The sequence below is a fragment of the Zootoca vivipara genome, chromosome 4 (genome assembly GCF_965207765.1).
Source record: "Zootoca vivipara chromosome 4, rZooViv2.hap1.1, whole genome shotgun sequence".
Taxonomy (NCBI): domain Eukaryota; kingdom Metazoa; phylum Chordata; class Lepidosauria; order Squamata; family Lacertidae; genus Zootoca; species Zootoca vivipara.
Window position 1 is genome coordinate 52,095,802 of NC_142587.1, and position 24,238 is coordinate 52,120,039.

Genomic DNA, 24,238 nt, shown 5'->3' on the forward strand with positions numbered 1-24,238 from the left:
CCATCGAGCACTGCTGGGCAGTAAGGAATTTTCACCATCAAGAAAGATGCATTAGTGGGCGGTAGGTATAAAAAGGTTGCCTACCCCTACTCTAGGCACCACCATCTTAATTTGACCTTTCAGCCTCTAGGACGTTACAGTTTCACAACATGTTATCTATCATTATGATAGATACAACATTTGTGTTTTTGTGTAACACTGTATTCTTCTCTTACCATGATTATGTCTCCTGGCTGGATAGTGATTTCATCATGACTTCGGGATTCAAATGGATAAAGTGCTCGATAATAGACTATTTTTACATCTTCCGGAGCAGAAATGGTTAATGGAGCCTTTTCTATACACACAAAAACAAAAGCATAACAAGGTTTATTATATCTTAGAAAAAAGGGCATGTTTGTTTGCCCAAATATTACACTATTTTTCATTGTACTTCTGCTGAACAGAATAACTGTTGTCTTCATTTTACCAAAGGAGAAACAAAGGGAAAGTCAATCACATTTGCATTTAAAAACATTTGAAACTAAGTCAGAATCTAATCTGTGTGTGATTTTTTTACTCTGTTGTATCTAAAGAATTGAGGATGCATTGCAACAAACTCATAATTGAAGTGTACTGGCCTTTATGGCATATATACGAAAGGCCTTTGTAAATTGCACACCCATGCATACAATAAAAAGTACATTCATAGGATACATAAAATTTATCAAAAATATAATGCCTGTTTTGGGAAAACATGTTCAAAGCATTATTAAAGATAAAGTTAACTAAGCATATAGGGAAAGCTAAGCTCTGGAACACCAAGCACTCCCACTCTTTACTTACACTAGGAGGGAGAGAAAGTGTGGCTGCTAGCATTGATGCTGAGGGGAGCACTACAAGAGGGGTATAAATTTATCACTGGCGTGGAGAAAGTCATGAGACAAGTCTCTCTCTTTTTCATAATGCTATAACCATGGTTATTCAAGAACCTCAAAGTGTGGGGGATTCAGGACAGACAAAAGGAAGTACCTCTACACACAGAACACTGCTGAACTATGGATTTTGCTCCAACAAGATGGAGTAATGGCCACCAACCATAAGGCTATCAATGGATACCAGCCATGATGGCTATTATTACTTTAGTATCAGAAGCCCTATGCCTCTGAATACCAGTTGCTGGGATAGAGGGGAGCCAATTTGGGCCCCAGGTTATGGGTGCCCAGTGTGTGTGATGTCATGACATCATGCCCCCCCAACCTGGCCTTGGAACTTGACTTCTGGCATCCAGAGCCCCCAATAGTTCTCTGGAAACATGAGTGGGAGAGTGCTATTGTGTGATGTTCTGGTTTGTGCTTCCCATAGCCATCTGGTTAGCCACTGTGAGAACAGAAGGCTGGACTAGATGGCCGTTGATCTGATCCAGTGGGTATCTTTTTACTTTTGAAGACTGCAGAGTTATAAATTATATACAGTGGTACCTCTAGTTGTGGACATGATCCGTTCTGGGGTGCTGTTCGCACCCTGAAAAGTCTGCAACTAGAGCGGCACTTCTGTGCAAGTGCGGAGCGCGATAGAGCGCTTCTGCACATGCCCACGCAGCGAAACCCAGAAGTATACACTACGCATGCGCGAAGCACGCAGAACGCTTCTGCGCATACGCATGGCGAAATCCGGAAGTATACACTTCTGGGTTTGCCACGTTCACAAGCCGAAAAGGCACAACATGAACCTAATGGAACACGAGGTATGACTGTACATTTTTCTCAGAAGTCCAAGACTGAAAACAATGTGCCCTGGTATCATCTAACATTGACTTCTCCCAGTGATGGAGAATCTTTATGGAACTTACATTCCAAGTATTGCCATTTACCTATCCTGCAGGTCTATATTAGTTTGGGATGGAAGGAATGAATAGATTTTCACCACAAGAGGCAAACTCTGAACCCAGTAACTAGAATGTATTTTAAGTTCTATTCTAGTTTGGGTTTAGAGACTTTCAAGTAACGGTGCAGATTCACTTGGAACTGAGTTAAATAAAATAAAGATTCAGGCTTGCTTCTGTTTTGGATTAAGTTTTCCTCCATGACCAAACTTGAATATTTTATTTTAAAAAGATACACATCTGTACATAATAATATGATGGGAATAAGACTTCTCATGTACATAACAGGATTTCCCATTGATTTGTACCTGCAGTTGACCAGGGAGCTTGGAGAGCTGGTTTTGTTGCATCTTTAAATGGATGGAAAAGTTTATCTAATTTTTCTTGCACTTCTTGTTTGCTTTTCTCATCATTCTCCTTCTTTTTGCTTAATTCTTCCCATTTTTGCTTTTCTTCTTCTTGAATTTTTCTTGGCCGTGGGAGTTCTTCCTCCTGTTGTATTCTGTCAAGCCACTGTCTCTCTCGGGTTCTTCTAATTGGTGCAGAAAAATAAAACAGGCATGATATAGGCACGTTGCCTGAACAGCTCAGCGGGAGAGATCCAGTGTAGTGTGAGTGGGTGTTTCTTCATGTAATGGTGCTTCTTTTCCCTGCCCCTCCCTGCAGCCCCTTTCACACCCAAAATCTGCTCATGAGGATTGGGAGTATCTGCAGAACAAATGTTGGGAGTGCGTGGAGGGCGAAGAAGAGAAACGTGAATTCCTGTAGTTTATGTGGACGTCTGTTTTTAAAGGTGTATTAAATATTATATTGTTAAAATTGCTATTAAAATTATTTATTTCATAAAATATACACACCACTTGATTGAGAGAGAAAAACACCTCAAAGTAGTTTACAAAAAGATAATAAAATCAAGAAAAAATTTGCATCCCTACTTTAAAACATATAAAACTTAAAATATTAAAAAGAGATTAAAATTACTTCAAATTTCTAAGCATCAGGGAAGGCTTGTCTAAACAAGAATAGAGTGAAACTGCCTGCTTGATCTCAATAGGCAGGAAGTTCCAAAATGTAGATGATGCCACACTAAACAATCAAGTTATTAGAAAAGCAGAACAGGCACCTCTAGTATTAACAACAACAACAACTACTACTACTACTGAACTGTGCAGCCATACCAAGGACTGAATCTTCCACCCATCAACTGATAGGTGGAAGATTCACACCTGCTTTCTACAGGGATCAACTGTGTGTGCCAGGGAACTAGCATATGTGGCCAAGCTAAACAGGACTGGATCCCAACCAATCAGGTGACATCACCTGTCAGGTTGGTGTGATTAACAGAAAATGGCCTTGTGTGTCAAATCAGAAACCCTGCCAGGCCAAGACTGGACCAGAGGTTCTCTACACCCTACTCAGCCTTTCCTATATTTGTAGGCAATGTGTTATTCTCTAGAATGCCAAGTATCTTGATGCACAAAGTTCTGATTGTATCCTTTTCATAGAAAATGTGAAAAATACCTTTTAAATAAATTTTACTTACCTTTGACTATCTTTTTGATTTTCCAGCTCTAATTTCCTCTCTTGCTCCTTCTGCTTTAGCCTATCAGCTTCAATGTTCTTTTGCTTCTGCAGCTGCTGCTTGTTATGTATCTCCCTCAGCTCCTGCAACAGGGGGTGGCATATTTTTCAGCATAAAGAACAAACATTCATGGTTTGGACAGCCAAATAAAACTAGCATTATGAATATTGTTAAACAAAAAAAAATTCCTTCAGTAGCACCTTAAAGACCAACTAAGTTTTTATTTTGGTATGAGCTTTCGTGTGCATGCACACTTCTTCAGATACAGTGAAATGGAAGTTTCCAGGCACTTATGTAGAGAAGTGCCTGGAAACTTCCATTTCACTGTATCTGAAGAAGTGTGCATGCACACGAAAGCTCATACCAAAATAAAAACTTAGTTGGTCTTTAAGGTGCTACTGAAGGAATTTTTTTTATTTTACTTCGATCCAGACCAACACGGCTACCTACCTGTAACCAATATTGTTAAACGTTACTTTGGTACCCAGGACTGGTTACAACATGGGTTGCTAGTTAAAATTTGCTGTTCTTATTGATTTTAATTTTAAAATTTCTACCCTATTTCTCCAAAGATATTCAAGAAAGCTAGTGAACAGTAACAGAAACCTCAGAAATCCCTTAAAAACCCCAATATACATTGATTTTTAAAAACAATATCCAGTCCATTTAACAAACAAACAAACATCTGATCTGGTGTGCATAACAGACACCTGAGTGAGTGGATGAGTCATGCCTGCCTGGGTACTTGGTACACAACCAGTCTAAGCACTCTCTCTCTCTCTCTCTCTCTCTCTCTCTCTCTCTGTGTGTGTGTGTCACAATCATCCACTAAAAGTGCGTCTTCCACACCAGGAGACCAATCCACATTGTGAGGGGCAGTTTCTGGTATTGGGTCAAAGGGACACAACAGTGGTGTTGTTAGTGTACTGCCCACCGCAATGAACTTTCCCCGACCAAGCTGGTGAAAGGAGACTTGGATGTGTTAGAGGACTTCAACATTCATGCTAAGGCTGCTTCAAATGGGTCAACTCAGGATTTATTGACAAGCATGGGCCTATCCCAGTACAATGGCCCAATCCATGTGCTCGGAGACACCCTCAACTTGGTTTCCCCCCCCCCTCCGAGCAAGTCAGCAGTACTTTGTTGATCGTGGAGTTTATTGTCATGGACAAATCATTCCCTGGTGAGGTTTGAATTAGGAGCAACTATCCCACTCCGCCTTAGAGTGAGACGAACCCCTCCTCCAGAGGAAGGTCCTAAATGATGACTGGAGTGCATGTTAAGAAACAGATGGGAAAAGGTGGTTCCTAAGGTACTCAGGCCATTAAGAATTTTAAAGGTTCAGACCAGCGCATTGAACTGAGCCCAGAAACGAATTGACACTAATACAAATCATAGGGAACTGGCATGATAACATCAATTGCCTAGTCCAGCTCCCAGGTTCCTGCATATTACATTAATTGAAGTTTCTGAACACTTTTCAAGGGCAGGCCACTTAGAGCATGGAGTTCTCTAACTTTCTGACAGTAAGAGTTGTTCAACAGTGAAACGGACTCCCTCGGGAGGTGGTGGGATCTCCTTCACAGGTTTCTAAGCAGAGGTTGGATGGCCATCTGTCATGGATGGTTTAGGTGAGATTCCTGCACTGAAGAGGGTTATACTAGATGATCTTTGGGGTCTCTTCCAACTCTACAGTTCTATGATCACAGATCTATCAACCAGGACAGCTGAGTACTCCAAATTATGCACCTGCTTTTTCAGCGGCAGTGCAATCCCACCCAGAACTGGTTGTAAATTCAACTGCAAGTCACATGAATCATCTACCAACAGTACCTTTGTTTTGTCTGGATTAAATTTCAACCACTCACATACTCAGCCTACAGGAGTTGTTTCTATAAAATTTATAGAACTTGGGGAGTTTTCTGCTAAAGTTTGCCTATGCTTCTGTGACTTATAATCTGATTAGTGATAAACAGTCTGATCAGCTTCTACTAAAAGAATTGGCTTCTGATTATATCACAAACTTCAAAGGCATTCTATAAAATACAATTTATTGTGTCATCAATAGTGTGGCTTTGCAGACTATCTAAAGTTGATTGCACTCTGTGCATCAGTTAGTTCTATTTCCATCTGCTGAACTCTGCCCTGTTGACAGTCAACATACTTCTACAGAAAAAAGCTGAATGAGGTGGAAGGACATTTCAAACAGCAGGTGGGATATGATATTTTTGAATGCTCCTCCATGGGTGAAAACTGGAACAAAAATAAGTACAACTGAGTTGTGGAATATTGATCCAAATTTACATCCCTTTAATAATTTCCTGAGTCTGCTCTCCCAAGCCTGAAGTTTTAAATCAGCATTTTAGGAAGGCTTGCAAGGAACAAGAGTTCACATGAGTACACAAGCTCTAGTACAATCAGTACACAAGGTTTGTAATCAATTTTTGCTGCTAAAAGGGATATCCTGTGGCCTCCAGAAACACTATTGCCCCAGCTACGAGGAAGGAAGTTATTTGAGGAGAAACTGGGACATTCTTGGAAGACTACTGAACCTGGAAGCTGTCACTGATAGGGAAAGATACCTCTCAAACTTTGGATTCTGAATGCAAAGTTTAAATGATTAAATGATCAACACCCAATGTGTACATTACTTACTCAAGAGAGTGCTAACAGTAAAGCAGAGTATTTACTAATCACTTGGCTCAAATGTGGTGCTTATGGAAGCTCGTATATGTAATTTTAATATATAGCCTGAAAGCTAATTTGTGTATTATAGACAGGGATATAAGCTGGTGACAGTAATATGGAACACATTTCATGCTCAAAGTCAAATTAGGGGATACCTTCAAAGAATAAGTGGCTTAGATTTCAAAGGCTCTCGGTGCCTTGAAACTTCCATTGACATTTTATTGGGCTGGCCGAGACAGTCTCTGGGGTACAATAGTGCTGGGCGACTTCATACAGAGGTCGCTGCTGGGCAGGCTCAAGACTTCATGGCTTCCATAACCACTTGAATCTTAATGTCTGCTTGTGATGACCATTTGAATCCCAATTAACATTTGAATCTTATGTCTGGTTATGATGGCCACAACAGCATGCCATATGTAATGCTGGAATCACTGTAACCTCAAGAGTAACAGGTTATGTTCTTAAATAGTAAAAGAGATAGCCATCACCTTTGCTAATTATTCAACAGATCTACTGTGTCTTAACTGAATTTCTTGTTAATACTGTAGTGAGTACTTAAGGTGAGCTCTAATATTTCTGGATGTTATTTAAGAACTAACTAGATTACTGGTGAGCGATGTATGTTGAAAACTTAAGTAATCTCTAAAAATCATTAATTAGATGAGTTGTTTGGTGGGTTATGAAATCTCACATCAAAAGTAAAGTCCTAATCTTGTCTGCAGTGCTGAAGAGAAAAGGGCAGCTTTGGCCAGAAAGTAGCTTATAATAATGAAAGGAAAGAGTCAAATTAGCTTTAAGAGAAATCACAGAATTCATATGATGAGAGGAAAAAGCTTTCACTAATGCCTAAGGATATCAGTTTACTGCATGGCTACGATTATGCTACAAGTAATGGATTTGTGCTTTTAGCATCACATTCAGCGTATCTCTTTTATTCAGAGCAATTTTCATTTTAGAAAGGGTGAAATGAAGGGCAAGGATAAGGAGGAACTTGATCTTTTTTCAATGTTCTATCTGCACAATCAACTCATCCTTTCTTTTGCCTTACCATTATTTCATTTTTAGTACAGAAAAGAGCATCTAACCTACTAAGAAAGTAAATGCTATGTGTCTGTTGATATAAAAATGGATTTACAAGCTTAAATCAAATATTACCACAATTTAAATCAAATATTATCACAAATAAAATTCTGTAATTTAGACGTCTGACTTTCATGGTAATTCTATTTAATGTTTTGCCTGCCTTTTAGGCAAAGCGCTCACAATGTTTTTTGAATGATCAAGGATACACTTCTGCTACCTTGTAGCTACAGGAGTTATAAGGCATGGCTGCAGCTCAGTGGTAGTGCATCTGCTTTGCATGCGGAAGATCTCGGGTTCAATCCCTAACTTCTCTAGGTAGGGCTGTCAGTCAGAGAAGACAGTACTGAGCTAGATGGACCAATGGTCTGGCTCAGTATAAGGCGGCTTCCTAAAGTCCTAAATTCTTGGGCTTTCTGAATTTACTCAGAAAATGTCACAGCTTAGATGTGATTACCTTGAGCTGATTATTGAAAATATCTATCTCTTGAAGTTTTGATCTTGTTTCTTTTTCTACTTCATCCAGCTGATCACGAAGCTGCTGGTGTGCCAACTCCTTTGCTTCTAAGGCTCTTTTGACAGTGAGAAGTGAGTCTCCTGTTTTTAAAAACATTGACAAATAAAGATACTTTCTTACAAATATTTAGTCACACAGTTTGGCAATTCTCAAGGCAAAAAAAAAAAGGTTAGTAATAAATGTATGTTTCAAACAAAGAACTGTGTTTTAATTATACTTACTATGCAAACTGTTTTGTTGAACCTGCTTCAGCTGATCATTGAGTAATTGCTTTTCTGGAATTAACCTTCCAAGCATCTGTTGAGACTCCTACAAAAATAAAAAACAGCAAAAAAATAATCAATTTCAGCTTCAACTAAAATGCCATGTTGTTAATTGCTCAACTGTACTATGGCAAAACTCAGCACTTACTACTGTCAATAAATCAGATCTGGGCGAGTTATATGTTAATATCCAAAGCAATGACCTCACAAATATCACAACCTCATCTCCAGAGAGGTTCTGTCACTCATTTTAAATGGATTTTTTTTTTCATATTTTAGAAAGTGCTACAAACGAATACTGTATATTCCTGCGTATAAGACTACTTTTTAACCCAGGAAAATCTTCTCAAAAGTCGGGGGTCGTCTTATACACTGGGTCTTATTTCTTATATGGCGAGTATATCCCAAACTCTATATTTTAACTGGAAAAGTTGGGGGTCGTCTTATACGCCCAGTCGTCTTATACGCCGGAATATACAGTAGTTAAAAAACCCCATTCATATCATGCTTTTTGAATGGGAAAAAGTAGACAACCACTTGAAAATTGATTGTAGGTAGGGGAGAAAGACAGATGAATATGATCAACTCCAAAGCACTAATAAAAACATGTTGTGAAGGTGAGGAAAAGGTGAGGTTATGGAATCTATATAAAACTACACAAGCACCATTTATTGCTGAAATGTACAGTGGCTTTCGACAATGGTTTCATTCAGATGTAATAATAAAATGATGGTTTCTTGTTGCATGAATGAGTCTTGGACACATCAGCTCCCCTCTCTTCCTCCAGCACTGCTGCAAGGAAGAAATTAGAAGCTTTTAATTTCATTTTTAATGAACCACAGGTGAGCAATGACATGTGGTCATATGATATGTGGTTAGCCTTAACTATGGTTACTGAAACAAGGCCACTTGATCAGGAAGCTGCCTTATTTAAGTGAACTTCAGATAGGATTAACCACAGTTTAGGGTTTAGATGGAACACTGAACTTTGGTTACTTGAAAACAGAAGTGAAAGCTTCTGATCTCTGCCCTGCAGCCAGGAGTATTTGAACTGAAGACCTGCTCATGTAACCACCACCTTTCATAATAAACATTAAAAACTGGTGTTCAAGATGTACTATTTATCTTTAGCTAGACTGGGGGTGGGGAGAGAGCCAGTGTTCAAAAATAAGCAATTTTTCATAGGTCTAGAGCAGGCATCCCCAAACTTTGGCCCTCCAGAGTTTTGGACTACAATTCCCACCATCCCTGACCACTGGTCCTCTTACTCATGGGAATTGTAGGCCAAAACATCTGGAGGGCCGCAGTTTGGGGATGCCTGGTCTAGAAGGATAAGCTGAGCAACTGGTCAAAGTATTGTTAACTTCAGTGTACTCTATGGGGGCTTACTTTGTTCCTGGTCCAGTTAGTACAGAATGCTGCAGTACAACTGATGAGAGCTGTTTGCAAATCAAGCTCCGAAGCACCTCCCCCTCTGTTAAGCATCACTGCAGTATTGCTTAAAGGAGGGTGGGAGGCACTTCAGAGATCGACAAACTGCTCTCTGAAATGCCTCACACCCTCCTTTAAAAGGCATTGGGGTGAGCTGTGAAGGAAGGAGGGGTTTGGGCCAATTTATTATTATTATTATTATTATTATTATTATTATTATTATTATTATTAATACCCTGCCCATCTGGCCACTCTATGAGAGGGAGTGAAGGTTTGGAGACATATGAGGGTACAGAGGAGAAGGTGGGTGAGGTGTAAAGAGAGGAGGGTCTGCTTGGGTGTAAAGGGAGGAGAGGTTGGCCAGGTGTGTGGCGAAAGGCATTGGCAAAGGGATTGCCTGCTAGGTTGAGTTGCTGAGCAGAGTGAGCAGGGATGGCAGCCCCTCATTACTTATATTTTGATAATTTTTAGGTTAACTTATTTCTAATGATCTAGCTTCTGAATTTTTTTAATGCTCATTTTATATGCTATGTAACTGCTTAGAGGTTATAGATGATTAAGCAGTATTAATCCTCTTGTGTAAATTAATAAAATAAAAATCAAAGTTTAGTGTAATGTATACAAGCAGAAATGACCTACAGCATGTCTTGGATTTGTGTGCTATCTACTTCTTCTTCTCCTGCACAGCCAATGAGTAGCTCAAAAGATATCACTTCCACATTTAGTAAAGCACAGCTTTACCTAGAACAGTGGTTAACATTATCTGTGGTTAGTTTAAAACAACCTAACTTCAGAAAACATAGTTTTAATTTTGTTTAAAACTAAGTATTATTACAGTGGTACCTCCGGTTGCGGACAGGATCCATTCCGGAGCTCCAGTCGGATCCCGAGTTTTCCGCAATTGGAGGGAACGCTTCTGCGCATGCGGCGAAACCTGGAAAAATATTCCGGGTTTGCCACGTTCGCATCCTGAAGTATACGCAACCGGAGGTGTACGTATCCAGAAGTACCACTGTAATGTTAACCACAATGTGTTGCTCCAAATAGCACAATAAAAAGCAGTTAACCAAAAAGCAGAAGTAGAAGCTTGCAAACGCCTCCTCTTGGCTGTCTGGGGGCAGGGAATCCAAAGCTCACAGTGCTTGTTTATGTATGATGCAATAAACTATGGTTTAGCGGTGCACTAATATGATAAAAGGGGGACTTAATGGCACAAGAAATATGTAACAAAAATTAAACATGTTCTTTTCTGTTACAATAAAATTTGACAACTACCAGTTTCAACCTTCATGCATTATTGCATTATGCTCTATTTTGTTTCATCAACAGCAGAACAGACAGGGTGTAGTAACTAAATATTTTCAGTAACTGCATACTCACTTGTAACTGCTGCTGCAAATGTGTTATTTCTGCAATTCTTAGCTCTCTAGATTTGTTTGTGCTCTCAATTTCTTGTCTTTGAGTAGACAATCTGCATCGGATATCCTGAAGTTTGCCCTCCAGTTGATGTTTTTTATCATTCTTTAACAAGAAAATAAAATATTGGTTTACTCAAAATTTAAATTAGAATGCAGTATTTGCTGCAAATACTTCTAGACTGGTCTGTAAGTCAAAGAAGAAAAACAATCATTATGGAAATGACTCAGGTTTGTATGGTTGTCTCAAATCGTTAGTTATATCCAAGGTGAAACACATTACTTTGAAAGATTCTGGCCGGTATTTCTCACTTACTAGAGCTTCTAATTCAAACTCCAATGTTTTTTTCTTAGCTTTCAGAACAACTATATCCTCTTGCTCTTTGTTCCTTTGATTCAGGAGCTCTTGCCGTCGATTGCGTTCCCACTCAAGTTGCCTTTGTCTTTCAAGTTCCCTTTTTGCAGCCTATAGAAGATTAAAATTATGTACACATAATCTGTAGACTTTTGTAATCTGTGCCACATTATAAGCCATTCAAATGCAAAATTTACAATTTAGCAGATGTACCGCTTCCTGTCATCCCTCTATGTGTAACAAGACTGAATGGATTCTGGGCTTCTATAAATTCTCTAAGTTCTCCCTTTCCCACCATGTACAAAGTATCTAAATCAGGGGATTCTGTGAGTACATATTGTTATTCTGGAAACTGCATCATTAGAGAATGTCTGTGGAACGAAAAAGTAAGAATTCCTGTATTCAAATGATAATATCCTGGTTCAAATGTTACTACTGTACTAGTTTGGAGTAAAAGTTTTACGTGGGGGGAAAAGGGAGTTACAGAGCACCGGGGGGGGGGGGGAGGTTAAGAGGCTATTGAAACATTATTCCACTTCCAAGCAGTTTCATGTTATAGAGCAGGGGTTGTCAACCTGGTCCCTACTGCCCACTAGTGGGTGTTTCAGGATTCTAGGTGGGCGGTAGGGGGTTCTACGGCACAGGCTGAATCCTCCTTCCATCGAGCACTGATGGGCGGTAAGGAAATTTACCATCAAGAAAGATGCATTAGTGGGTGGTAGGTATAAAAAGGTTGACTACCCCTGTTATAGAGGGTTGTTGTGTGTTACTAAGAATATTTCTCATATTAATTTCCATAACTGAAGAAAGGGAACTTGGGTCAAATAGAACACTAGATAGCTAGTTATGCTGACTGCTCTTTATTCTATTTAAATCAATATGTTTAGTCCTAACAGTCTTTCCAAGCAGCTTACAGCGAAACCACCACGATAAATATCACAAGATGACCTTCACAGATTGGAGAACTGGGCCAAAACTAACAAAATTAATTTGAATAGGGACAAATGTAAGGTTCTACACTTAGGCAGGAAGAACCAGCTGCACAGATATAAGATGGGGGGCATCTAGCTTTCCAATTGTACATGTGAAAAGGATCTGAGGGACTTAGTAGATTACGAGCTTAGCATGAGTCAACAGTGCAATGCAGCTGCAAAAAAGGTAATGCTATTCTAGGCTGCATCAACAGAAGTCTGATGGCCCAAGCAAGGAAAGTAATAGCCTGCTCTATTTTGCCTTGGTCAGACCATACCTGGAGTACTGTGTCCAGTTCTGGACGCCACAATTTAAGGAGGATATTGACAAGCTGGAATGTGCAGAGGAATGGTTGAGGGAGTTGGGTATGTTTAGCCTAGAGAAGAGGAGACTCAGAGGACATAGGAGAACCATCTTCAAATATCTAAATGGCTGAAGAAGTGTGCATGCACACGAAAGCTCATACCAAAATAAAAACTTAGTTGGTCTTTAAGGTGCTACTGAAGGAATTTTTTTATTTTACTTTGATCCAGACCAACACGGCTACCTACCTGTAACTAAATGGCTGTGACATGGAAGATGGAGCAAGCTTGTTTTCTCCTGCTCTGGAGGGCAGGACCCAAACCAATGGATCCAAGGTACAAAGAATGAGATTCTGATTAAACATTAGGAAGAGCTTTCTGATGGTAAGAGCTGTTTCAGTGTAACAGACTCCCCTTGGAAAGTGGTGGAAGCTTTTAAGCAGAGGCTACATGACTGTCTGCCATGCATGCTTTAGTTGAGATTCCTGCATTGCTGGGGCTGGACTAGATGAGACTCAAGGTCCCTCCAAACCCTACAGTTCTATGATCCTAAACATGCCAGGCACTACCAGAAGCCCAATAAACAAGCCTGGCAGGCCACTCATAGAAGCAAGCTCTACAGTGGAGAGAGAAAACAATCACCTGTTTTAACTCTGAAGGAAGTGGTGGCGAGGAATTCAAAGCAGAGCCTCCTTAAATACTCATAAAATAAGCAGGAGAAGGTAGTCCTTAACATAACATGGAACCAAGCTGTGCAGGGCTTTAAAAAGGTCAAAATTTGGAGTTTCGGTTTTGTTCCAAAGTGAAGCAATAGCCAGTATTGTACAGTGTAGCTATCAAGGGAGCACACATGAATCCATGTAGATTTAATTCAACATACTGTAGTCTCAAAACTCACAAGATCATTTATCAGATCCAAGTGAAGAAATGGGTAATTACCTACACCCTTCCTGAGAAAATGTTGCACTGACATGAGATCATTTCTAATTTTATTTAAAAAATGATTTCACTTTGTACAAATTTTGAAGAAAGCATAATATTCCCCAATATACCTTTTAAAATTTGTTTTTAGACAAGTAGGTATTTCTTCTGAAATTATCCATTTACCTCACGCCTTTCTATTTCTTTCCTCCTTTCCTCTTCTCTCTGGCGTTCCAACTCTCTCTGTTTTTCTAACTGTTTTTCTAACTCCAGTTGCCTTTTCCGTTCCTGCTCTTGCCGTTCACGCTCTTTCCTCTCCTGCTCTGCCCTTTCTAACTGTGCAAGGCGCTCTTGCTCTTTTCTTTGCTGCTCCAAAAGGGCTTGTCTCCGCTTTTCAAGCTCTAGATTGCCACGTTCAAAGTTCTCACGTTTCTTATCTTCAAACGTTACTTTAAGAAAAAGAATGTTACAGTAAATCAGTTTTGTTTTGTGTGTGCGATACACACACACACTTAGTATAGTATAGAATAGTATAGTATCCAACTGGAACTGACTTTAAAATATTAACAATTTGAGCAAACATCCTATTTTCATTCATTTCAGTATTCCTACAGATGGTTACACAATACAAAAATAGTCTAAAATGTTTTGAAGTTAAATGTGATAGGAAAACTTTTCATTTGCTAAAACCTCCATATTGATTATAATAATTTGTGGAAGGTTTTGCTAGTCACAACTCTAGCATGCTCTCCACTGGATAAATGAAATATATTCATATCAAAAAGGACCCAAGCAGTTAATAAAGACCTTTATGGTACTACAGCTGTTACTGTGCAAAGAGAACACCACAAGGTTCATGTAATGTGCCTTCCCTTCCCTTGCACGTTTTCGGGGGGGGGGGGCACTAATATTGGAAAAGGCTGTATTGCAATCTTCTCTCCCACAAGTTTCTGACGTTAGGGCCCCATGAACATAAGAAGCTATATTGCAATTATGAAGGTAACATCAGAAGATACTGAAAGGAAGGCTAACATGAACAAATGTGACAATCACATTTGCAATTTGAAGGTTCATTCAAACATTCTCTTGGTTTAGACAGACACAAATTACCAAAATTATAACTCACACCAACACATATCTTCCAGGAATTACAGCACTTCACCTGTTGACTCCAGGTGGCATTTCCCACCCCTGTTCCCAAATATTTTAGTGTCTCCCCAAAAGAAGGTCAAAGTGTGCTTATTTACAGCAACACTCACCAGGCAATTTCTTTTCTAATTGCTGCTGTTCTTCTTCTAACACTGGTTCTTCTGGTAACCTTTGGTCTGTGGACACCGAGCTTGCAACAGATACACCACTGCCAGAGCGAACTCTTCTGTCAGGAAGAGATAGTAGGTTAAAATGTGTATATGAATAATGCTCCTGTTATTAATTCCATTACGATTTACCATATTTTTCCATGTATATGACTAGGTCTCCCCCCCCTAAAAACAATAATGTCAAAAATTAGGGGGTGTCTTATACTCTGGGCCATCTCCCCCCATTTTCTTAAATCAGAGTCCCCCCAAATAGGGGACATCTTATACATGGGGGTGTCTTATAGATGGAAAAATATGGTAGTTACCTAGTCAGAGTACTGTACAGGCTACTAACTTATAGTAACATATAAAATTAAGATTCAATACCTTTTGGCATAAGTAAAGCTGCAATGAAGCCTGCCTTGAAAGCCACCAACAGGCCTGTTTACATATACATCTGTTGATTCCTCACCATTTAATTCATATATAAACCAATTCCATTTACATTATAGTGGGTTTGAGAGATAGCATTCTGTTTGTGATGGTGCATTTACATTTGCAAGCTACCACTGGGCATTCATCAACTGAATGTGCATGTGTGAATCAATCGTATGACCAATCACAGTCAATGTAAATACTGTACTAGACTACAGGAGGCAATTTCTACTGTGGCCCTAGACACACAACTACTGTGCACATCTTGTTTTTTAGTTTCTTTGCCTTTGATGCAAACAAGTCATCCAGTGAATTCATTATGAGATTGCATTTCAATGTTTCACACTGCCACAACTTTAAAAGGATTTGTGATGCCACGACACATTACAATTTGCATTCATGATTAATTACGGGGACAATGCCATGGATATTTCAATCCAGGCTGAAGAAAAGCAGTCTTTCATACACACAGCCAATGTGTGTACTGGCCTAATAAAATACTTAATTTAGTTTCCTTAAAATGATGCATTCACTCAAAAGTAACAACTATTACCATTCTTCAGTACTATTTCAATGAAGAGAGCAACCAACTTCAACATAAAAGGAATATGGCTTGTTTTTTGCATAATGCATACAGGAGATTATAACATTAACATTTTCTTAATGCATTTTTCAGAAATCAAGCAAAAACATAAATAATCTTCTAATTAATCAGAGTTCAGGATCAAAATCAAAGCTATAATAATTTTACCTAAATGAAGGAGGAATATATTCTGGAGACAAGACAGGTGGCAATGGTTGTCCTGACATAGCCATATCAATTAAGTGCATAGCCAAAATAAACTCTTCTGCTGTAAGTTTTCCATCCTGGTCAATATCTGAAAGATTCCTATTGAAAAAAGATCCAATTACATGTTTGGAGTTTTTGTCCACTATCAAAACCAGGAAAAGACACCATCTACACACCTGTTCCTAGATCAGACTGACTATCACTCACTACAGTGGTTAATATCAACTACTTTGAAAGCAGGAGCAGAGAATGTCTTCCTGAAGTGGAAGACATGTAAAAATGCCACTTACACGCCTGCTTCTGAATCTGCTAGGAGTTGTTCCTTTGACCCACCCACTTCAGAAAAATTACTCATTCTCTATGTGTAAGAGGTGAGTGCAATTTTTTTTATTGCCACCAATATTTTAACATTAATTTTCCTGTTGTTCTTTTCCACCTGTGACTAATCAGGTATTTGTATTATGAGTCCTACTTAAAGGGAGCATGAGAGTAATTCCTGAGCCATTCATTAATATTTGGGGCTGGGGGGGGGGGAGCAAAAGAGAAAAAAAGGAGTATATTGAAAACTTGCTAAGGATGGGATAAGCTCTGTTTCTGGAAAGCCCTGCCAAGTACATTTTATAACAAGGAAGACGGCTGAAAAGGTTTAAGGATATGGAGAATAAAAGTAGCTCTGAAGCTTAAAGTACAATTTTATGAAAAATATTTACCATATTGTAGCCAATTGAGCTTGTGGTAAACTTGATTGCATAAGGATAGTTCTTGCTTGTGGACCTAAAGCATTGGAAACATTAGACCATGAAACTGACAAAATGTTCATATTTTAGTATTTGATTTTCAAAACAGTCACTTATGTGACAAACTTTTAATATCTTACAATACCTATTTTCAACATAAACAGTTACACTGGGTCAATCTTTTAAATTTCAACAGAAATAAAGCCTCCCAATATCTACCTTTCTGAAAGCTATCATACTAATTTTATGGGAAAGGTAGATGATCCTCATTAATGAATGAGTGAAGTTGTATATAGCATTTTACACTTTGAGTTGCCACAGAGTTTACTGTGGGGAAGTTGCACATTTGGTGGTCCCCATGAAGCAGCCCTAAGTCATAGCCAGTTACCACACCAACCCAACAATTACCTCAGATTTATTTACATAGTTATATACTCTGTTTCTTGTTAATTCCAAATACTGTCCACAAACTACAAACGATAAACACCCATAATACAATCTAAATAAACCAATACAGTGGTACCTTGAAAGTTGAACGGATTCCATTCCAGAAGTCCGTTTGATTTCTAAAACATTCGGAAACCAAGGCGCAGGTTACGATTGGCTGCAGGAAGCTCCTGCAGCCAATCGGAAGCCGCATCAGACGTTCCGGTTCCAAAGAACATTTGCAAACCAGAACACTCACTTCCGGGTTTGTGGCGTTTGGGGGCCAAAATGTTCGATTCGCAAGGCATTCGGGATCCAAGGTATGACTGTATAACATTAAAATACAGTACCACAATAACAATACAAAGGCTAGAGAAGAAAGCAGTTATTTTTAAACTAACTAAAAAGTAAAACACTGCAGAAGAGGCAGTGGAGGCTAACGTGGCCTCTTCATAGGAATTCAGAGCAGGGCCTGAATCAAAATGGTGCCAAGAGTGAAGATGGTACATGCACAAGATCAGCTGTTCTCTAGATAATCAGGACCCAAACTGCGTAGGGATTTGTGACAGAAGAGTGAATGTTTGACAGCAGGGCAGTGGGACAGAATGCTGGGTGGACTTCAAGTGAGTAACAAGTAGAATGACAGTTGAAAAATGACAGTTCAAAAGAAAAGTGGCTGAAGAGAAAAAAGGAAAGAGGGAACGAGGTGAGAGAGATAATGAAAGCATATGATAGTACCATCATTAAGGAGATTTATGTTAGAACAGCATAATAGAACTCCGAGTACCCTGTAAAAATGATTACTTTTTCTGGATGTTATCTTCCTTAACTATGTTTTTGTTTTGATTATCTGTGCTCTGGCCTGGGTGGATTCTAGGGGAAGTCTGTCTCCACCCATATATGTAGTGGCAAACAGGTATGTCAAGGGAAGCCTGAACTCAGCGAGCAGATGAATGACTAACCTAGTGACTTCCTGGGGACAGGGCCATAGGGAGACAGGAACATCACGGCTTTAGAAAATCGGCATTTCCAAATTAGGCCGAGAAATACTTCAAAACAGGTATGTGAATATGGGTTTACACCTGTTAGCAGGCTGTCTGAAATTACAAAATTGTCTTCGAAAGGTGTCCTTTGGATTGCATAAGTGTTAGCACATCTAAGTGTCCTATCAACTGTTATCTGTCAACAGACTCTGCCAAGGTGCTTAAGGACCCCACAATTGGCTCCGAGCATCCAGAATTTTGCCAAACTGTATCTGGCAAGAAGCTCAGTTGTTGCTGTTTTTTTAAAAAACATACTGATGTATCCTGTGTATTGAAAGAGTTTTCCTTCAACTGAAACCAGCTTTTAATACTACAGAAGCCCAATATGCCCAACTGAATGCTAAGGATAATTGACGGTCATGCTGCATTTACACAGGGAGCAATCTTTGTATAAGGGCATGACTTGCACTTAAAAAGCCTTGGTGCATCAGCACTCTTATTTTTTATTTAATTATTCACATTTATAAACAAATCTCTCTCTCCAAAGGGAGTTATTACCAGCTCACAATAATAACATTCCATAAAACAATTCAAAGCAGCATTATATTGCAGACAGTAGCTGAAACCAGGATGGGCAGCCTATAAACCTGAACTATATAGCCAATGCTTTTTTTGGGGGGGGGAGTGTTTGATCTTAATCTCAAAAACTACTGAGACACTACCGTCATTTGGAACTGATGGCTGCTCCATGTGTTACATTTCCAATGCACTGAGCTAATCTGTATGTTGTTAATGCCTGTACATTGTTGCAAATGGCACCTTTATCCAAAGAGCCACAATGAAGGAATGGGAGCAGAGACACACATTCTCCTGCCGAGGCAGCCAAGTCCAATAATATTGCTCCTGTCTTTTAACTTGCAATTCTCATTGTTTTTGTTAAATACTTTATTTCACTTTTGAAAAACAATAAAATATACAAGATCACACATCTTATAGCAATCTGATCCAATACAAATCATAATGAAAATATTACTTAAGAGAAACAAGCTACTGTATATAAAATAAACTAATATTGAACAATCCATTAGAGTATAATAGTACACAATTAAACGAATAATTGTAAACATACAAATATGTTGTAAACTGCTTTAAACATTTTAAAAAATGGGTGTAAAAAATAATAATATGTTTTCTCAAATTTGTACTTGGAATTTAAATAAAGTCCAGTATCATTATCTCCACATTGCAGGTGGTGCAGATGTCTCCCAAATAGCAGCTTGCCTAAATCAACCTAGATAGTTGACAGTAGAATTTATACATGGAATTTGGCAGCTCTGACCCTACTGAGCTTTGCTTGTTTCAGACCACATCTTGTATCAAGCGTTTGCCTAAGTATGAGCTGCTTATACATTGTCCACTGTTTTCTTTTTAAAGCCTGACTCATTGTATGCAGGAAAATTACGTATATTATACACATAAATAGTATAAATTAGTATAAATTAGTCAAGCTCCATGATGTATTATTTCTGCACATTGAAGAAGCACGAACTCAGGACAAAAGGGAGGAACGAGCTAAGAGGAAGGCACGTTTGGCAAATCCTCACTGTAATCAACTCCCGCCCAGAAACCTATGTCCCCACTGTGAAATGTCATGTGAATCTAGAATTGGCCTCTACAGTCAGTTACGGACACATCATTAAGACCATGTTCCTGGAAGACCATCTTACTCAGTCACGAGTGATCTCCAAAGAAAGAAACTATTTCTGTAGCAGAATTTTTAAAGTATATTAATACATGCACATTTTTATAGTTATATGCACAGATGTATGTATCTTTTTATGTGCTGGTTACTTTAGAAAACGTAAGAGTGTATATGTATATAATATTATACTTGTAATAACTCATACAAGGTGGAAATTGTTCATATTTTGAGTGTAACAGGAGGTGAGAAAGCTTGCTTCTCACTGAGATTAAGAAACAAAACAAAATTTAGAAGAAAATAATCTGTGCAGATAAGCTCAACATCAAGATTTTCATAAAATGGCAAACTGGGGACTCTGAATCAGATCAAGGGCCCATCTGGTACAATACCCTATATCCAGCAGTGGCCAACTAGATGTTGACTCACAGCAGAGCATAAAAGCCTTCCACTGCTGTTTGTTCCTCCAGCAACTGGTTGCCTCTGAATCTGGAAATTTCATCTCGGTATCATGGCAAAGAGACATTGATGGACCCGCCTCTTAACCCCTGTGCTACACAATCTCTAACACATTTAGCAGAGTCCACAAATTTTTAAAATTAAAAACAAAAAAATACCTGTTAAGTGTCCACTCATTGTTTTATCATGGCTATTGAATAGCTGCCTATATTTCAGTCTTGATGATTGAGGAACAGCCCATTCTGCTGCTGGAGATGCACTGGAGTTATAAAACAGAGACAGTTATCCCATTATCATTCCATCACAATAAAACATGACAGAGCATCTGCTTAATTTTAAACTATGAATTCTGCACGTAAACTGAGACAATCTGCCACTGCTTTGCATTTTCACAGCAACTATTAATTTTTTTAAGAAACAGCAACATGAGATAGGTTGTAACATCACACATAAAAAGGCAGTGGCCTACAACTTACGTGCATTTAACTTGTTTGCATTCAGCTTCATGCCAGGTGGATACACATACACACATGCGCGCGCGCACACACACACACACACACACAAAGGGGCAGGAATTCAAAGGGAAAATCTTTGGCAATCCCACCTGCTATTGCACCCAATGTGTTTTGACTGTACACAATTTTGGATTTATGTTCTATCCCTGGAACATCGCCTCTGTGTAAGCTTTATGTCTACTCTTAATATATCCAAAGCCACATCTCTGAAACCACTTATTTACAACCATTCCCCTTAAACTGAATGGGAACATTGTGTCTTGAGTAGCTGCAGGGCTGTCACCTGTAACAATGCTGCCAAAGTGCATTAAAAAGAAAAAGAAAACAGTCATACTTACCCAGGTACATCAAATGATTGTGCCTTTTGCAGTTTTGCATTTAACTGAGACCCTGCACCAGATCTACTGAAGGAAGAACTCTTTGGCAATGTGGCTGAAATAGAACAATTGTGTTTTCAGGTTAGGGCAATTAAATATAAAGTACAGTCAACCAGTTAATGATACATAATACATTTTGATAAGTACAAGCTGTTAACTTCAGAAATTAATGCTGCCTTTTGTTTTAAAATAGGCACTAAAACAGCTTACAACAAAAGCACTTTAAAAAAAACAATAAAAAAGTATAAGCAGGAAAAGGCAAAAATAAAAAGGAGAGTCAAAAGATAAAATAGTACTAAAGGAGAGAAAAAGAACATTAGAATGATACTGCAAGTAACACAGCTTACCAGGATGACCAAAAGCAGGTAGAGGTTGTATAACAACTGGTGCTCCATTAGCAAGGGGGGGCACAGCTGCTGTAGGAACAGAAGATACTAAAGGTGGAGACATTCCCACTACTGGAATAGACGCCATTGGCACTGGAGCAACAGCTGTTAGAGGAGGCATACTGGGTAGGCCACCAATACCTAGAAGAGAGAGATTTTCATAGTTACCGTCATTTACAAGTTGAATGGCCTTGGGCTTGCCAACTACCCTCTTCTGTGTCTTCTACCAACATGTCTACTAGGAAGAGGTTGGAAGCTGTCACTTCCATTTTCAACTAGCTTCTGCTTATTATTATGTTTGACAATAACAATAACTTAACTTGGAGATATTGAAACAAGACAACTTCATAATCATTTGAAGTTAGGTCTTAACTGTGTTTATTGAAACCATTGTTTGGGTTTGTATGCAACAATGAAACCGCTTTTCATTGAAAACAAAGCAAGGCCTGCCAGTCTCTTTCTTGCTGTTGCACCAGGGAAGCAGAGTGGAGTGCAGGACTCAAGGTTCATGCAATAGCCAGCTTATTTCCTTGTCCTAAGCTCTTGAGTACACCAGGGAGCTAAGCGGACTCCATGAGGGCACTCAGTTTCATCAAATCAAATGCAATGCTATCAAAACCACCTCAGAATCTGCTACAGAATATATTTTTTACTCTGTATTAGACTGAAAATAAATACTCTTAAAAGATTAAAACGTGAAGATCTTAACAGTGAGAATAAACTAATATGCTGGAAGAACTGCTTGCAGAGTGGTGGTTAAGTATGAAGTAAACTGATTAAGGTGCTACACGCAATATGCCAGCAAGTTTGGAAAACTCAGCAATGGCCAGAGGATTGGAGAAGATCAGTCTACATCCCAATTCCAAAGAAGGGCAGTGCCAAAGAATGCTCCAACTACCGCACAATTGCGCTCATTTCACACGCTAGCAAGGTTATGCTTAAAATTCTACAAGGCAGGCTTAGGCAGTATGTGGACCGAGAACTCCCAGAAGTGCAAGCTGGATTTCGAAGGGGCAGAGGAACCAGAGACCAAATAGCAAACATGCGCTGGATTATGGAGAAAGCTAGAGAGTTCCAGAAAAACGTCTACTTCTGCTTCATTGACTATGCAAAAGCCTTTGACTGTGTCGACCACAGCAAACTATGGCAAGTTCTTAAAGAAATGGGAGTGCCTGATCACCTCATCTGTCTCCTGAGAAATCTCTATGTGGGATAAGAAGCTACAGTTAGAACTGGATATGGAACAACTGATTGGTTCAAAATTGGGAAAGGAGTACGACAAGGTTGTATATTGTCTCCCTGCTTATTTAACTTATATGCAGAATTCATCATGCGAAAGGCTGGACTAGATGAATCCCAAGCCGGAATTGAGATTGCCGGAAGAAATATCAACAACCTCAGATATGCAGATGACACAACCTTGATGGCAGAAAGTGAGGAGGAATTAAAGAACCTTTTAATAAGGGTGAAAGAGGAGAGCGCAAAATATGGTCTGAAGCTCAACATCAAAAAAACCAAGATCATGGCCACTGGTCCCATCACCTCCTGGCAAATAGAAGGGGAAGAAATGGAGGCAGTGAGAGATTTTACTTTCTTGGGCTCCTTGATCACTGCAGATGGTGACAGCAGTCACAAAATTAAAAGACGCCTGCTTCTTGGGAGAAAAGCAATGACAAACCTAGACAGCATCTTAAAAAGCAGAGACATCACCTTGCCTACAAAGGTCCGTATAGTTAAAGCTATGGTTTTCCCAGTAGTGATGTATGGAAGTGAGAGCTGGACCATAAAGAAGGCTGATCGCCGAAGAATTGATGCTTTTGAATTATGGTGCTGGAGGAGACTCTTGAGAGTCCCATGGACTGCAAGAAGATCAAACCTATCCATTCTTAAGGAAATCAGCCCTGAGTGCTCACTGGAAGGACAGATCGTGAAGCTGAGGCTCCAATACTTTGGCCACCTCATGAGAAGAGAAGAATCCTTGGAAAAGACCTTGATGTTGGGAAAGATGGAGGGCACTAGGAGAAGGGGACGACAGAGGATGAGATGGTTGGACAGTGTTCTCGAAGCTACGGACATGAGTTTGACTAAACTGCGGGAGGCAGTGGAAGACAGGAGTGCCTGGAGTGCTATGGTCCATGGGGTCACGAAGAGTCGGACACGACTAAACGACTAAACAACAACAACAAACTGAATTAGGCCAAAAAACTAGTTTATTGGTTTAAATATTGTACACACTATAACAAAAAAGACACGAAACTAAAAAAACAAAATAAAACCCAATTCCTTGGACTGCTGAATGTAATCAAAAAGCAAAATTAGTAGTGTTTCATCTTCTAGTATCTTTGATCAATGTTGCACTTGATTTAACTATGACTTTTGCAATGACTTTTGAGAGTTGACTAGAGCATACAGAAATTGGGGGGGGGGGCAAGTAAGAAAACACATAAACATAAATGAAGTCTGCCCTTACCAAATCCTGGTGCAGTAGAAATGGCAATGGGAGGCTGTATCATAATAGGAGGCAATGCAGAAGGAAGCTGATAACCTTGAAGTTTTAGTTTGATAAGTTTCATAGCGATAGAAAACTCCAGCTGGTCCATTCTCCCATCATTGTTCATATCTGCCAGAGCCCTACATACAAATAAAGGTAATTCATGACTTGCACACCCTTCCAAAAGATGCAGAATAAATAAATAAATTTAAATTTGAATCTACACTATATTTATGTTATATAAAAAATTCT

The 24,238-nt window shown here is 39.1% G+C and overlaps 1 protein-coding gene across 3 annotated transcripts in view; it reads right to left on the reverse strand.

The window, feature by feature from the left end:
- Nucleotides 1–24,238, reverse strand: part of ITSN1 (intersectin 1) — a 90,968-nt gene that overhangs the window by 37,683 nt on the left and 29,047 nt on the right. For 2 of the 3 annotated variants that reach the window (XM_035115542.3, XM_088668769.1), the window contains exons 5-19: nucleotides 23,966–24,126; nucleotides 21,457–21,636; nucleotides 21,071–21,164; nucleotides 20,376–20,476; nucleotides 16,624–16,687; nucleotides 15,875–16,012; nucleotides 14,650–14,765; nucleotides 13,577–13,839; nucleotides 11,157–11,306; nucleotides 10,806–10,946; nucleotides 7,953–8,040; nucleotides 7,672–7,811; nucleotides 3,408–3,529; nucleotides 2,173–2,396; nucleotides 216–337 (exon numbers count right to left, since the gene is read on the reverse strand). In XM_035115542.3, the coding sequence (XP_034971433.1) occupies nucleotides 216–337; nucleotides 2,173–2,396; nucleotides 3,408–3,529; nucleotides 7,672–7,811; nucleotides 7,953–8,040; nucleotides 10,806–10,946; nucleotides 11,157–11,306; nucleotides 13,577–13,839; nucleotides 14,650–14,765; nucleotides 15,875–16,012; nucleotides 16,624–16,687; nucleotides 20,376–20,476; nucleotides 21,071–21,164; nucleotides 21,457–21,636; nucleotides 23,966–24,126 (2,104 nt within the window). The remainder of the gene's footprint in view (nucleotides 1–215; nucleotides 338–2,172; nucleotides 2,397–3,407; nucleotides 3,530–7,671; nucleotides 7,812–7,952; nucleotides 8,041–10,805; nucleotides 10,947–11,156; nucleotides 11,307–13,576; nucleotides 13,840–14,649; nucleotides 14,766–15,874; nucleotides 16,013–16,623; nucleotides 16,688–20,375; nucleotides 20,477–21,070; nucleotides 21,165–21,456; nucleotides 21,637–23,965; nucleotides 24,127–24,238) is intronic. The other variant, XM_035115543.3, reaches the window with a different exon arrangement.